The 15,508-nt window shown below is 44.8% G+C and overlaps 1 protein-coding gene across 6 annotated transcripts in view; it reads left to right on the top strand.

Annotated features, from left to right (window-relative positions):
• Positions 1-15,508, top strand: part of Hectd4 (HECT domain E3 ubiquitin protein ligase 4) — a 155,410-nt gene that overhangs the window by 30,216 nt on the left and 109,686 nt on the right. For all 6 annotated transcript variants that reach the window (XR_003711261.1, XM_028765893.1, XM_028765892.1 and 3 more), the window contains exons 2-5: positions 4,949-5,466; positions 9,997-10,086; positions 11,170-11,300; positions 14,454-14,562. Coding sequence is in view for 5 of the 6 variants with exons in the window: in XM_028765893.1 (XP_028621726.1) it covers positions 4,949-5,466; positions 9,997-10,086; positions 11,170-11,300; positions 14,454-14,562 (848 nt within the window). In the remaining variant the exon portion in view is untranslated. The remainder of the gene's footprint in view (positions 1-4,948; positions 5,467-9,996; positions 10,087-11,169; positions 11,301-14,453; positions 14,563-15,508) is intronic.

Here is a 15,508-nt window from a genome sequence, read left to right as displayed (position 1 = left end):
GCATGGCTCTGGGGGAGATACTAGTGCACGGGCTGGCATGGCTCTGGTGAGAAGAGGTGGAGATAGCAGAGTTAGCTGCTGTGTGGGGAAGTTGGGATGCTCACACACTGAGTGTAGTGTGAAATGGTGCAGCCTTCTGAGATGACAGTTTAGTAGGTGCTCTGGCGAATGGCATGGTCAGTCCTAGTCTTAGGGTCAGAATATAGTGGATGAAAGCATGTCTGCACCACCTGCACACGGATGTCCATGGCAGCGTTCTTCATCAAGGCTACCACGACCACCTACTGATGAGAGAGTGAACAGACAGAGCTCTGTACAGGATGAAGGAGTGAGAGCTGGTTAATTGCAACAGCATGGACTTGAAAATAGATGCTCAGGGAGACGGCCCAGGAAGTGTCAGAACAAATGACTCTATAGAGATTAAAGCAGGCTTTTCCAGGCTTGGATCATTTGGAAAATGGGGTATGATTATATTAGGTGCGTGGTTTCTTGTGGGGAGAGGCGATGACAGTGATCTACAGGGTAACTATACTGATCACCTCTTGGGGAAAATCAGTTACCGTGGATGGATTTTACCATATGTCAGTTGTATTACAGTAAGTCTTTAATAAAGATGTTACTAAAAAATTACCTAGAGAACCTTAAATATAGACTCCAGGGTCCCTGGCTAGACTTTCTGACTGAGAAGCAGTCTTTCTGTACCTGGGGCTTTTGTAGAGCAGGTCCACACAAGGACTCTGAGGCACACTGTGAACTCTTAGCCCCTTACTAACTGCTGATGTGGTTACTATTCCTGATGCAGGGCAGTAGAGGCTGTCGTCCTCTTCTACCCAATAGCTGGCCTTTCTGCTTCAGGGAAGCAGCTCCCTCATCTCATTGCCTTTGCAGGCATGCACCCCCACTTCTGTAAACATGTCTCCTGGGACTTGTTTTCCGTGTTAGTTGGGTCATCCCCTTCCACATACCCTCTGTAGTTTCTTAAGAGCATCTTAAAATATGGTGCTTGAAAGTAAACAAGAGGGACTGGAGAGATGGCTCAGTGGTTAAGAGCACTGACTGCTCTTCCACAGGTCCTGAGTTCAATTCCCAGCAACCACGTGGTGGCTCACAACCATCTGTAATGGATCTGGTGCCTTTTTTGGTGTGTCTGAAGAGAGTCAGTGCTCTTACAGCTGAACTATCTCTCTAGCCCATAAGGTGGGATTTAATGTCACAGATACCAATTAGGTGAAGGCCCTTGTGGAAAATAAGAGCTGTTGAGAGTGAATTTGAATGACTATGTTTTCTAGTGGGTGGGGAGCCATGCAGCTTGAGGGTTGGGTTCAGTAGATTTAGTGATCCACTAGAGATGGGGTGCCACCCTTCCAGTCACCACTGTTCATTCATCTGGTTCACGGGTCTTTTTGGTCTTGTTTCAACTTCTAAACACAGTCCCATTTGGCACGGCTATTGTCTACATAGCATGAACAGAGCATGGCAGAGAGTCGGCAAAATGGATTAAGAAGTCAATTTGTAAAGGTTCAAAACCTAAAACTACTTGAAAAGTAATCGGGGCTGTAAGTTCACCAGTTGATCTTTGGTGTCATGGATGATTCACCTGAGGAGCTGACGTGGGTAATGTGCCACAGTGTGGACACAGTACATAAAGTAATGGGCTCATGCCCCTGGTTGTAACCGTCGTGTCTTTCCAGAGGCTCAAGAACCATGGTCTTCGTTGATGCTTCACAGCACCCAGCATCTGTGGTGTGTCTTTTCCATTTTACTTCCTACCCTTCATCCCATGCAGGAGCGTAGTCAGCCCATGTGGTGGATGGGGAGGAGAGCAGTTGTAATGGTGCTGGAGCCGACTCTGTCAGCTGTCTACTAGGCTTGCAATGTGTCAATGTCTGTCACTGGTATTTGACCATGAGACATTTAGAAGGTTTTTTTTTTTATTATTATTAAAAAAAAATCAACTCTTATCATGACTTTAAAAAAAAGTCACTACTCCTTTAAAAAAGACTGTGTCTATGACTGTCTGTGTGTGTGTATGTATGCTTCTGTGTCTGGCTGTGTGCGTATCTGCATCGTATATGTATGTGTGTGTTTATGGCTCTGTGTGTATCTGGGTGTGTGTTTGTGACTGCATGTGTATATATCTGTGTGTGTTTATGTGTGAGTGTGAGTGTACATGTATACAATTGCCAATGGAGACCAGAGAGAGTTAGATTCCCTGGCACTGGAGTTACAGGCAAGCGAGTTATCTGAGGGGGATGTTGGCCACCAAACCTGGGTCTTCACTGAGAGCAGTAACCACTCTTTCCTGCTGAGCCAGCTTTCCAGCCCAGCTTGTTTATTGTTTTGAGAAACAGTTTTTTTTTGTTTGTTTTTTGTTTTTGTTTTTGAGATAGGGTTTCTCTGTGTAGCCCTGGCTGTCCTGGAACTCACTCTATAGACCAGGCTAGCCTCGAACTCAGAAATCCGCCTGTCTCTGCCTCCCAAGTGTTGGGATTAAAGGCGTGCACCACCACCGCCCGGCTTGAGGAACAGTCTTATGTAAGCTAGGTTGGCCACAGTCTCACTGCGTAGCTAAGGGTCCCTTTGGCTTCCTTCTGTACTCTAGCTCACAGGTGTATATTACCACACCTGCACATGTAAATATTCTGACTTTATTGAATATTAGTCAAATCAGTTTTATCCCACAAAGAGTATTTTCCTCCCTTCTGTTAGACCCTTCAGAATAACAGTTATCTTTTAGTTTGAAAATCCATACTCATAAAATAATAAAATTGCATTAAAGCTGTGAGTTACTTTTGGAAGTCACTTCCTTAACTGGGGTGACTGTAGCGTTTACCACTAAAGTACTTAGTGACCATATGATTAAAGGTGACAAAGAGCTTCTCGTTTCTTTAAATAGCTTTTCCTGTTTTAAGGAGAAAAATATTAATTTTCTAATGATATTTTGGTCAGGAACAGTACTGAGAGCAGTGGTTTTACATAAGGACCTGAGACAAGTCATTCAGTATTCATAAGTACAAGAATAGAGTGTCCCTGAAGCTGATTTACTAAAACCCAGAGGTTGGAACTCTGCAGGAAATGGCTTGGGGCCATGACCTTCAAACTGGAGGATCTGAGAGTGGACGGTGGCTGAAGTGGAGAGCCTAATAAGGTCAGGGCAGCTCTGGAGCTACCAAGTCTTGTAGTAAGCACAACTGCCACTGCCACGCATAGAACATGCAATACCGCATTCAGTATAGCTTGTGTTGTGTGATTTCTTGCACACAGTTTGATTCCTGGATATACAATCCACATGTTTACTTTTGTATACTTAGGGAACCAGAAATAACTAGTGAAAAATTCAGTACAGGCATTTTCTGAACTCAGGAGTCAAAAAGTAATTGAGCACCATTAAATTTACCAATTCTTACTAGAAATCTACAACATTTGCCGGACGGTGGTGGCGCACACCTTTAATCCCAGCACTTGGGAGGCAGAGGCAGGCGGATTTCTGAGTTTGAGGCCAGCCTGGTCTACAGAGTGAGTTCCAGGACAGCCAGGGCTACACAGAGAAACCCTGTCTCGAAAAAAAGAAATCTACAACATTAAAAAAGAAAAAAAACATGAATAAGCATGAAAAAAATCTATAGTTAACTCCAAACTATAAATAAATATATATGAGATTTGATATAAATAATATTTAATAATATAAGCTCAAAATATAATATTTAATATAAGTAATAAATTTATTTATTTATTTATTTATTTATTTATTTATTTAGACAGACAGCTGTCTGTCACTGCAGATTTATAGTAGTAAGCTAGACCGGCTGGGCCAGCCCTGGGGAAAGAAAGTTAGGTGGCAGAGGCTTGGAGAAAAGCAAAGAAATTTCTGCATCCTGGAGTTTTGTACCATGTTCCTTCCTCCTCTATCCCTTCCCTTGGACCTGACTTGAACTCACCGTCCTGTCCCAGTCACCTCTGGGTGCTGAGGTTATTAACTTGTACTGCTGACTGTCTTGGGGACTCTGTTAAATCTGGTCTCTGTTTATGTATGTATATTGGATACTGAGGATTGTACCAAAGCAGGTTAAGCATACACTCTACTAGTGAGCTATCATTCTTGGTGCTCTGTTCTGGGTTTTAAAAGAAGCAAACAGAAAAGCCTGGCACAGGGAGAATATCCATCAGTGAAGAACTAACTTTACAATTCATGTTTTCTGTTTGGTTGGAATGGAAATACATATATACATGTGTGTGTGTGTGTGTGTGTGTGTAGACACTTATTTGTCTGTCTGTCTGTCTACCTATTTTTGAAACATGGTTTCTCTGTGTAGTCCTGGCTGTCCTGGAACTCACTCTGTAGACCAGGCTGGCCTCAAACTCAGAAATCCACCTGCCTCTGCCTCCCAAGTGCTGGGATTAAAGGCACGCACCACCACTGCCCGGCTAGAATTATTTTTGATTTGTTTTTCTTTATGTGTTGTTTATGTTGTGTGTGTTAGGGCAGAAGTTGACATCAGTGTCTTCTTTGATTGCTTTCAACTTTCTATATTGAGATGGGGCCTCCTAGTTGAACCCAGAACTTTCTGTTTAGCTAGTGTACCTAGCCAGCTTGCTCCAGGATTGTTCTGTATTTGCTTCCCAAGCACTGTAGGATTAGAGGTGGGCTGCCCTGCCTTCCTAAGATTTAGAGGAATTCTGTGGAGGCCCTATCTCCGATTCTCACACAGATAGGGCGAGCACTTTATCCACTGAGCGGTTTCCTTAGCCCTTTGTTTTGCTCTTTTGAGAAGGGTGTCATTCTGTAGCCCAGGCTGTGGATCTTAAGAAACTCCTGAGAGCTGTTATTAAAGGTGTGAGCCACATGCCCAGCACTGTGGGTTCTTTGTAGAGCCTGCTGAGCATATTTGCTTCCATACTGTCTTGGGGAAGGCAGCACATAACCACTCTTCTCTATCACTTTCTTTAGATTTTAACATTTGAGACCAAGAACCCAACGGAACTAGCAGAACGTTTGCGCTCTGTTTGTGGGAACCAGAGCAATGCCTATGCCCGCCTGCTGGAATACCGCCTGAACGCCTTGCGTGGACTGTGGAATGCCCAGCGCCAGCTGGCCCTGGAGGAGCAACATGAAAGGGAGGGCTCAGGTGATGAAGAGACCTTGGCCCTGCTCAAGCGCCAGGGCTTGTTGCAGCAACCTGAACAAGCACCCTTCACGTCCCGGGTGGGCCTCCTGTTGGTCTTCCCGCTTATTCAGTCCCAGAGTAGAACAGACCCTTCCCTCTGTAACATAACTGCTGAGGTGCTATTAAACTGCCTGCGAGACTGTCAGCCTTTGAGCTTGACCAAGGAGCCTGCTGATTGTCTCAATGGGATAGAAACCTTGCTGTGCTCTTGGCTAGAGGAGACCTCGGACACAGGCCGACACATCCCACACAAGCAGAAGGAGAATGCTGCTGCTGCCCTGGTGGCTTTGGCATGTGCCAGGTAAGGAGGGTGACACAACATGCTGCCTGGTGGCCCTGTACTTCTGCACTTGCATCAGGTGTATTTCACGGTACCTCAGCATGTTCATCTGTCTCAGTGCTGAGTGTCACCGCTTCGGTCATCCATGTGATGGGTCCAGGCTTGGGTGTACTGCTCTGCCGTAATGACATCCTGGAATAGCAGCCTTCCCTGTAGCTGACGGCTCTCAGGTAGCTTGTCTTCAGCATCAGCAGAGGTGCTTTATCTGCATTTCCTTAAGCAGAGGCAAAATGTTGTAGAGACGTTCATTTTTTTTAATGTTTGTCAATAAAGGATGTCAGCAAATTACAGGATTGAGTTCTCACCTGGCCATAAGACTAAGTGTATTTCTGGACTCCCATTTTATATATTCTTAATATTTTACATTTATTTATTTGTGTGTGTGTGTGGGGTGCGTGCATATGACATAGTGTGAATGTGGAGGTCAGAGGTCAACTTTCAGGACTCAGATCTCTTCTTCCACCATGTAGGTTCTGGGGATGGAGTTGGGGTTGTCAGGATGGTGGGAGCATCTCCCTTGCTTGCCTGCTGAGCCATCTCAGCTGGACCCTGCTGTACCTGGGAGATGTCTCTGTGTATGTAAAGATGTGGTAGCATCTGTTCTCTGTGCTGATGTCACTGACAAACTGTCACTAAGAAATATGCTCGGAATTGCTCCCTCTCCACTGCGGGGCGATCTTTCTGTGGTGCTCAGGCTGGCCTGCAGCTAGCAGTTCTCTTGCCCAGTGATCTCATCTGTGTGAGGAGAAGTTCCCTGCCCTCGCCTCTTGCTGAATGAGTTTTCTAGGAACAAGTTACAACCATGGCCTGCCTATTTGGTGTCACTCACTTGTCTGTCCTACTTAGAATGGGGTGGGGTGCAGAGGAAGGAGGCCAGGATGAGATCATTTTTTTTTTTTTAAACCCAGTCATATGTGGAGAAACTCTTCTTGCAAAAGGATTTCTCTTTCTGGCCTCAAAATTGACCTTTAGTTGACTGAATGTCTGTCTGTCTATCTCAGTATCTATTATTATTTTGGTTTTTCGAGACAGGGTTTCTCTGTGTAGCCCTGGCTGTCCTGGAATTCTCTCTGTAGACCAGGGTGGCCTCAAACTCAGAAATCCACCTCCCTCTGCCTCCCAAGTGCTGGGATTAAAGGCGTGTGCCACCACCACCTGGGTCTCCTGTTATTTTTTAAAGGCAGGATAGCATTACCCTACAGTGTTAGCTTCCTTGCCTGGAGCAAACTGTTACAGGTTGGTCTCGGTTCCTGAAGATTATAGCCGACTTTGCAAACTCTGACATGAGCTTCACTCTAGAGATACTAGCTGATACAGGAATAAGACTGTCTGTAAAGACTTCAGAGTAGATTGATTGATTTTTCTACATATGCAAAAAGCAATTTGTGCCTTGAATAGATTTATTATCAATATAAAAGTTCCATCTTGAAAAAATTCCCACTTAGTACTATCTTTAGGCAGGATGTTAGAAATAATCAACCATTTAGTTTTGAGCATTTCAATATTGGATGATTAAACTCACTTTTAAATTATGAATCAGAATTCATTCCAATCACAGATAGTTATTAAAATTCTTGTGTGTGTTTGAGATTCCTAATTCAATTTGGCACAAATGTGAAATTAATATTTCTTTCTTTTTTTTTTTTGGTTTTTCGAGACAGGGTGAAATATTTCTTCTCCTCCTCCTTTTCCACCTCAGCCTCCTCCTCCTCCTCCTCTTCTTCCTCTTCCTCCTCTTCCTCTTCTTCCTCCTCTTCCTTCTCCTCTTCTGTTAGGTTTGCTTACAAGAGTGTGGGTGAGGGGTTACTTATAGGAACATTTTACCAATGGCTAAATCACTGAAGAAAATGTTTTTCCTTCCCACGGCAACCTTTGACTACCCATGTTGCCTCAGAAAGGGTGAGCCCAGTGTGGCTGGCTTAGAAAGGGTGAGCCCAGGGTAGACGGCTCAGTCATGGGCAGGTCTCACACAGGCAGTCAGCAGCTGCTATGACCTTATGACTGCATGGTCATGTTACCAGAGGCCACTGTGCCACAGCACTCCATTCCTTCTCAGCCTGGCTTTGTGCCCCTTTATGAAGATGTTCCCTGAGCCTTGGAGGAATAATGTGGATGTCCCATTCAGGCCTGAGCATCCAGCAGTCACATACTCTCAGTACTGTACCCAGTTATGAATGGTTAACTGGTATCCAATGCAGAATGAAGCTTTTCTGACCAAAGTTGACAGTAGCATTAAGTTATGAGCATGAACATAAATATTTACAAGACAATTTGGTGAGCACAATGTGTCTATAACAAAACAACCATAGCACCTTTTCCACGAGGGCCTATTGTCTTCCCAGCCACAGGCCTTTGATCAGGTTTGTTGTACCAAGTGTGACTCCCCTCTGTGGATCTCCCCCCACCCCCAGCAGTTATGCCGTTATTGCACCAGTCTTGCCTGGCAGGTCAGTAGGGTCGTACTTTGTCTTCACAGTTGAATGAGAGTGTTGATGGATTTTCCCCCAGCAGCCCACCTGGTACCATCCAGCACCATGAAAGCTAGCCAGTAGGAAGGAAGTTTCCAGTTTCTCCTGTGTGTGTGTGTGTGTGTGTGTGTGTGTGTGTGTGTTATGACTGTATCAATCTAACATTTTCCTTTTGTTTTCAGCTTTTTTGAAATCGGGTCTCCCTACGTAAGCCAGGGCTGTCAGGGAAGCCATGATTGCCCCATCTCAGCTGTGTTCACAGCATTAGCTTCCAGACTTGGTTTACAGGTGGTCCTTGTCCACCATCTCTCTAGCATGCAGAGCCTTGCTAACTCTTAGGCTATGAAGACTCAGGTCTTTTACAGAGCTGGCAGTTGACTGGCCCAGGGATGATTCATTCTGGAAACCCTTCACGTTCACTGATTATATGACAGGCATTTTCTTCCATGCTCAAGAAACTGGTGAGCAGGCAGAGAGCTTTATATAAGAGTGAGTAGGGCAGCCTCACACATGTACTCGAAAATTTCAGAGAGTGATATCAGCAGGGGAAAAAAGGGCAGGATGGTGTTTTTAAAAAATGCTTTTAGATTTATTTACTTAATATGTTTGGTGTTTTGCCTGCATATATGTCTGTGCCACATGTGTGCCTGGTGCCTGCAAAGACCAGAGGGCAGCAATGGATTCCCTGAAGTTCCCAATGGTTGTGAGCCACCTTGTGGGTGCTGAACTCAGGCCCTCTGCAAGAGCAGGGAGTGCTCTTAACTACTGAGCCATCTCTCCAGGCCTAAGGCAGATGTTTTGGTAGACAGTGGCTAAGTGGAGGTGGGGAAGGATTGACTGGGTACCTAGCATTTAAACTGTGGATTGGGTGATGGAAAAGAGCTAGCACAAGAGCCAGCAGCAGAGAGACCCACAGAGGAGTGGCAATAAGTGCAAAGAAGCAGGGTCATTGGACTGTATTGGAAGACCCGAAGACATAAGAGATGAGGTTGGTCTAGCCTAGGTCATAAATGGGTTCAGAATCACTGAAGGGTTTTACATATTCCTCTTAAAAGTATGACTACACCCCACGGGCTAGAATGCTGTACAGTTAGTGGCTCTACATTCTCCAGATGTTCATACTGTTGTCCTTGTGTGTCTTGGTGCTCTCCCAGAGCACTGTCTGTTCAGCAGATGAAGGAAGGAAAATTGACAGGACTTTGGTAACAGGGCAGTTGTGCAGTTGTGAATGGCAGTGCCCAGGCTGCAGTCAGTGCCGTTATACTATGCTGCCTCCCTGCCATGTCCTGTTCTTTGAAATGAGGAACAAATTAAAAAGAAGCTCAAGGCCTGCGTGGTGCTGTTGGGCACTCCATTTCTAGTGAGGTCTAGGCACATGGTACCCTCCAGTTGCAGTCTGGCTAAGAGAAGAAGGCAGCAGGCAGAACCAGCTCATCAGACCCAGGTGGCTGTTAGTCGGGCCGATGCTGTTGGTTACCTGCAGTGCTGCCAGGCAGGCCTTGTGCATCTGGAAAGCACCTTCTTTTCAACCTGCTTACCTCCTGGATTCCCCAGAGCCTCTAGCTTTGTGATCCATGAAGAAATCACTGTGTAGTGAGTCCTGCAAGTCAGATGCCCTGTGAAGTGGATGAATGTAACAATGTCACAAATCAGTTTGGCCATAGTGTTAGAGGTGAGATCCTCTTCCATGGGAATCAGGTGGTACCGGACTGAGACTGTCAGTACCTCAACCTCCCAGGTGCTTGCTGGTTGAGCCTTGTGCTTTTCATTTTGTGCCCGAGGGAATTTTTATCTCTTCATCTTCAAGGAGAGCATTTCCATAGTTGGAATTGTGTGGGCCCTGCTCACATTCTACCAGAGCTCGTGTTGTGGTGAAGATGGCTGAGTTGTGCGGTTTCTGACCTATAACAGGAGATAGACCTGTCTTGGAGCCTTGCCCTGTGGTTAATAAAATAAGCACTGGCTGCCTGCTTACTTGGTTTTCAGTGTGGGTGGCTTTTCCATCCCTTCCTTTTCTCTCTAGGGGATCACTGAAGACCTTTGTCCACACAGTTCACCTGCTGCAGAGACAGACTGAGCTGGGCTCCCTGCCTGTCGCCGATGTTTTATATAGGTAAGTTGTCCCTTACCTATTAAACAAGTTGTCTTGTTTTTCTAAACAAGTGCATAGAGGCTCTTAGAGACAAACAGATTATTAAATCTTACTAATTAATACTTCATAGCTTTGACTAGATATAGAATCATAGCTGACCTACTGCTGGAGGACGTGAAAGTGTACCTAGAGTGTATTCTTTTCATTTTTTAATTTAAAAAGCCCTAGTCTGTCATGAATTCTTACTGTAACATGAGATGACAGTGTGTTCAGATGTAAAGAAGAAATTGAAACCACTCACGATCTTACTCTCCAGTTAGACCCCACTTAGATCAGCTGGGTCTATGTTCTTCCTAACAGGACCTTCTTTATCCCTCACACACACTTATCCACTTAATAAAGCAGATATTTAGGCTAGGGATGTAAAACCAGGTGTGGTGGTGCATGTTTGTTCCAGCCATCGGGAGATAGGGGCAGATGGATCAGGGAGTTCAAGGCTAGCCTGGGCTACATGAGGCAGTATTACTAAAATGTAAAGCAAAAAAAATTTAAATAAATAGAAATAGAATGAATATATTTATACAGAGATAAATTTAAAATTTTAAGCATGCTGAACTTTTTGTTTGTTTGTTTGTTTGTTTGTTTGCCTGAGTGTGGGTATGTGCACATGATGTGGAGTGCGTGTGTGAAGAGAGCCACACACAGGACTCAGTTCTCCCTTCTCACCATGCTGAGTCAGGTCTTTCTTGCCTCTGTACACGCACTCCAGGCTACTTGGCTTGTGACTTCTGGGTAACTGACTGAGTGTGCAAGCGCTGGGATTAGAGGTGTGCACCACTACATGGCATTTTACACAGGTGCGAGGGCTTGAACTCCAGCCTCAGGCTTCCAGAGCTGGTGCTTTTGTCTACTGTGCCATCTCCCTGGCCCTATGATTTGTAATTACTACCTTGTAATTTTTCACTAAAATACACTGTAAATACCACTCAGATATATATTTCTTTAAACCATTTGTGTTTGTTCTCTGAGCTGGTAAGTAGACTTCTACTAGTTTCTGGAATGGACATACTAAGGTCTTTGCAATTCTCCTTCACCCCTGCACAGGTTGCTGCTTTTGGAAGGGGGACCTGGATCCCCATCCTGTTTGCTTGGGGGCAAACACATAGTATCTTGGGGATATGAAGACATGCTGCCAGCACCAGACAGCAACACTGGCTCCAGTTCTGAAAACAAAGGTAACACCAGGGCTTTGCCCTGGGATTGACGCTGGGGTGTGAGAAGAGTGGTTTCAGATCACTGCGGCAAATGCTTTAGTGCAGCCCTTGTTCCTTCCAGTGAGAAGCTGAGATTCTTGCACAGTGTGCTCATTGTTTGCTTGGTCAGTGCAAGTCTAAAGGCTGACACTCGGGGAGGCGAGCCAATGGGCAGGCTTGATGGTCCCAGGCCAAGGCCTTCCTGTGACCCTAGCAGGGTGGCATGGCTTACTTCACTTGGCTCCTGGGTGTTTGAGAGGTGCAGAAGCCACCCACAGTGGACATTTGTAAGAGGGTCAGAGATGCCCCAGGATGCCATTTCTTCTATGCATTTACTATGCTCATTTATGGCCCCTCCTTGCCTAAAACAAAAGAAGGCTCAAGGACACGTGGACTGTTAAGTCCCTTACACAATGTAGGCAGTGTTGGGATATTTGTACACAGTTTTGTAGGATTATATGCCAGTTTTTTACATGAACTCAGCAAAAATGACATCCCCTCGCTCAAGTGACAGACTTGACAGACTTCTCAGATGCCTTGAATCTCTTCGTCGGCATGGGGACTGTTTACATCAGCACTCAGGGTCATCAGTTCTGTTCAACACTGTGTACTGCTTCCTCTCTGGGTAGCACACCTTTGCTTCCAAACTGGTCTGTCACTGGTATTGGCCATCAGTTATTATAATGAAATTACTTACTGTAACATTATAACATAGAGTGTCATTATCCGTTACATAACTGATGAAGTAGAAATAAGAAAAGAAAATCTCCCAAAGATTCAGAGCCTGTTCAGCACACCTCTTCATTCCCAGCTCTCTAGGAGGCTCCTTCTTGGTGAACCTCAAGCCCAGAGTGCAGTCTGAGCAGTGGCTGCTCAGCATCTCACAGCCTGGAGCCATTCTCTTAGGACCCTTTCTGGAGAGGGCTGGGAGGAGGAGCAAGGAAGGCTCTGGGCTCAGGTAGTGCTCCAGTGCTGCAGCCTCTGTATGGGGCCTTACTCTTTATTCTCTCTGCTAGGGGTGGTTCCTGAGGGTGGCAGTGTCAGGCTGCTGTGTTTGCTTTTGTGTTGAGGTCGAGGGTGTGTTTCTTAGAATACTCATAGTCTTTATTCTCCTGCTCCCTGCCTCATTGCCCCTTCCTCCTTTTCCCTTCTATTCTAATTTTCTTCCTTCCTCTTCTCCACCCCACCCCTTTTCTTCCTTCCTTTTCCCTTTCTTTTGGGAACAAGCTCTTGTTGTATGCCCCAGGCTGTTTTTTATCTCCAGGATTCAAGGAGTCCCCTCTGGTTAGAACAGTTCTGTGCAGCTTTTAATATGGACACATTCAGCACTGGCAGGTTCTGTGCGGACACTCTAATAAACCCTCTAGATTAGCAACTACTGGCCAGTTTTGTTTACTCGGTCCCCTTCACTGCTGTCTCTTGTCAAACTCACACACGAAGGACTGGACTATGATCTGAAGATGGGCAAGCGGATGTAACTTACTAGTGTCAGTGAGGGTATTTAAGACGCTACAGGGTGTGATGGTGTGCACCTCTAGTCACAGCTGTCCAGTGCAGAGGCAGGTGGAGCTTGGTGAAGTGGAGGACAGCCAGAGTTTGTTGTCCTTGTTGTGCCTCCAGAGGACCTGGTTTGATTCTCAGCACCAACATGGTAGAGAATATCTGTCTCCTGGCCCCTGCAGGCAGTACATGCCATGGTGAACACACATGCAAGCAAATACCCATATGCATAAAATAACCAATCAATATCAAAAACACTACAAAGTTTATGGTGTAAAGTTAATGATCTAAAATGATTATCTACTTTCATGGCTTTCTTTCTTTCTCTCTTTCTCTTTCTTTCTTTCTTTCTTTCTTTCTTTCTTTCTTTCTTTCTTTCTTTCTCTCATTTTAGAATTAGTAGGTCTCTATTCTCTCAGATTAGACTGACAATTTATGACAATACCAGACTCACTGTGGGTTTGAGTGATAGGACACGAATTTCCTCTAATGTGATATGCTTCAAGCACACAAACTCCCTTGAAATACAGTGAGGGTAAAATTATAAAAGTAAACATTCAAAGTTACCAACAACTTCAATTTAAGTTTTTTTTTTGTTTTTTTTTTTTTTTTTAAGGAAAATAGGTTAGTAAATCACTTACCACATAGAGAAACTGTTTTTTAGAATGGGGAACCCATAGGTAGGTGGGAGATATAATTGCTGTTTTTAAAAGAAAAGAGATAGGGGGTTGGGGATTTAGCTCAGTGAGGCCCTGGGTTCAGTCCTCAGCTCTGAAAAAAAAAAAAAGAAAGAAAAAAGAAAAAGAAAAAGACAAAAGAAAGGAGGTAGGCTGGGGAGATGGCTCAGCTGATATAGGTGTTTGCTGCCAAGTCCTTGGCATTGGTTTTTGGGTCCCACATGGAAGGAGAGAACAGAGTCTGTAGGTTGTCCTCAGACCTATACACACACACACACACACACACACACACACACACACACACACTAAATTAATAGATAAATAAATTTAATAAGACATTTTTTAAAAAGGAGGTCATAATTTCTTGCTATTCTTTTCAGATAAAATGACAAGCCCAAAGAACATGACTTTATTTAGTTCCACATTTGTTGTTAATACGACAATATAATTCCATTTCCATTAGGGAACATTGGCTTGGCACCAAACAGCAACTTAGGTGCATTGCTGTGTGATCTGAGCTAGCCGCAGCTTAGCCCTTGAGGTACATGGTATTACCCTCATTAGAGATGAAGAGACTGTGGTTCAGAGAGGCCCACAGTCCCCCAGTGAATGCCTGGTTCGCAAGAGGCCTTCTTACTAAGCGCTTGTTTTCAGTCATGTCAGGTCAGTTAGGGTTCAGGCCTGTTGCTTTGCTTTTTGCAAAAGAGAAGAAAAATCATTTGGCAGGTAGGCCAAATGGCCTGCCAATAACCATCTGTCCTTAGTCCTTGAAACCAATCCTAATTGCCACATGCTCTTTTCTGTTAGATTTTGGAGTTTAAGCCATCTACTATGGAAATAACATTCAAATTGTTTTTTGAATTAGGAATTCATGTCAGTTAATTCCTAAGACTGTTCTTTTTTTATTAAAAAAATCATTTTTTCTAGCCTCATTGATTGTGTGTGGGACTGATTTCAGATGCTGACTTGGGACGATGCCTCACCGCAGACGGGCGTTACCTGTATACTACCAACTCAGCTGGAAGAGGAGTGAGCAAGCTGGGCTCTGGACTGCACGGCACTCTCAGGTCAGTTGTGGGGCTTGCCCATTGAGACTCGGACTCTCACACAGTCAGCAAAGGAGGCAGCAGCCAGTGTCCTGATCCTGTACACTAGTGACAGTGACCAAGTGTCAAGTCTGAGCTTATAGACAGGGCCCTTGTCCTCACTCGGTAAGACCTCTCGAGCTTTGCTCTGGCTGAGGCGCTTGCTCACCTGGCCAAGTAATACTTAGCTCACCTGGCTAAGTATTCCTCTTAGGGATCAGCTTTTTAAAAAGGGCTTTTTCTTAATACAAGACTTATTATTTTATGTGCATGAATGATTTACCTGCCTATTAATATGTATATGCACAGATGTGAGCCTAGTGCCTGTGGAGTCAGAAGATAATGTCAGATTCCCTGGAGCTGAGAGATACAGAGAGTTGTAAGCTGCCACATGGGTGCTGGGGCTTGAATCTAGGTCCTCAGCAAGAAGCACTCTTAACTGTTGAACCGTCTCTCCAGTCTAAGATTTTTATTTCTAGTACATGTGTGTGTGTGTACATGCACATTAGTGCAGTGTCTATGGGCCTGGGATCCCTGGAGTTGGGAGTTACAAGTAGTTGTGAGCTGCCAAGTAGGTGCTTTGTAAGGGCAGGGGACATTCTTAACTGATGAGCCATCTCCACCCTCTACCCTGTGACCCCCAGTTTCTTCAAGTCAGGGTAGCCCTGGCTGTCCTGGAGATTCCTTTGTAGAGCAGGTGGCTTCCAAGTCTGAGATCCTCCTGCTTCTGCTAGAATTAAAGGCCTGTGCCCCTACCATCACTGGGTTTCCTTTCTTTCTTCTTTCTTCTTCTTCTTCTTCTTCTTCTTCTTCTTCTTCTTCTTCTTCTTCTTCTTCTTCTCCTTCTCCTTCTCCTTCTCCTTCTCCTTCTCCTTCTCCTTCTCCTTCTCCTTCTCCTTCTCCTTCTCCTTCTCCTTCTCCTTCTCCT

Source organism: Grammomys surdaster, unplaced genomic scaffold (genome assembly GCF_004785775.1).
Source record: "Grammomys surdaster isolate TR1022 unplaced genomic scaffold, NIH_TR_1.0 166, whole genome shotgun sequence".
Lineage (NCBI taxonomy): Eukaryota > Metazoa > Chordata > Mammalia > Rodentia > Muridae > Grammomys > Grammomys surdaster.
The sequence above is the reverse complement of the archived record's forward strand: the minus strand, read 5'-3'. Positions and strand labels throughout refer to the sequence as shown.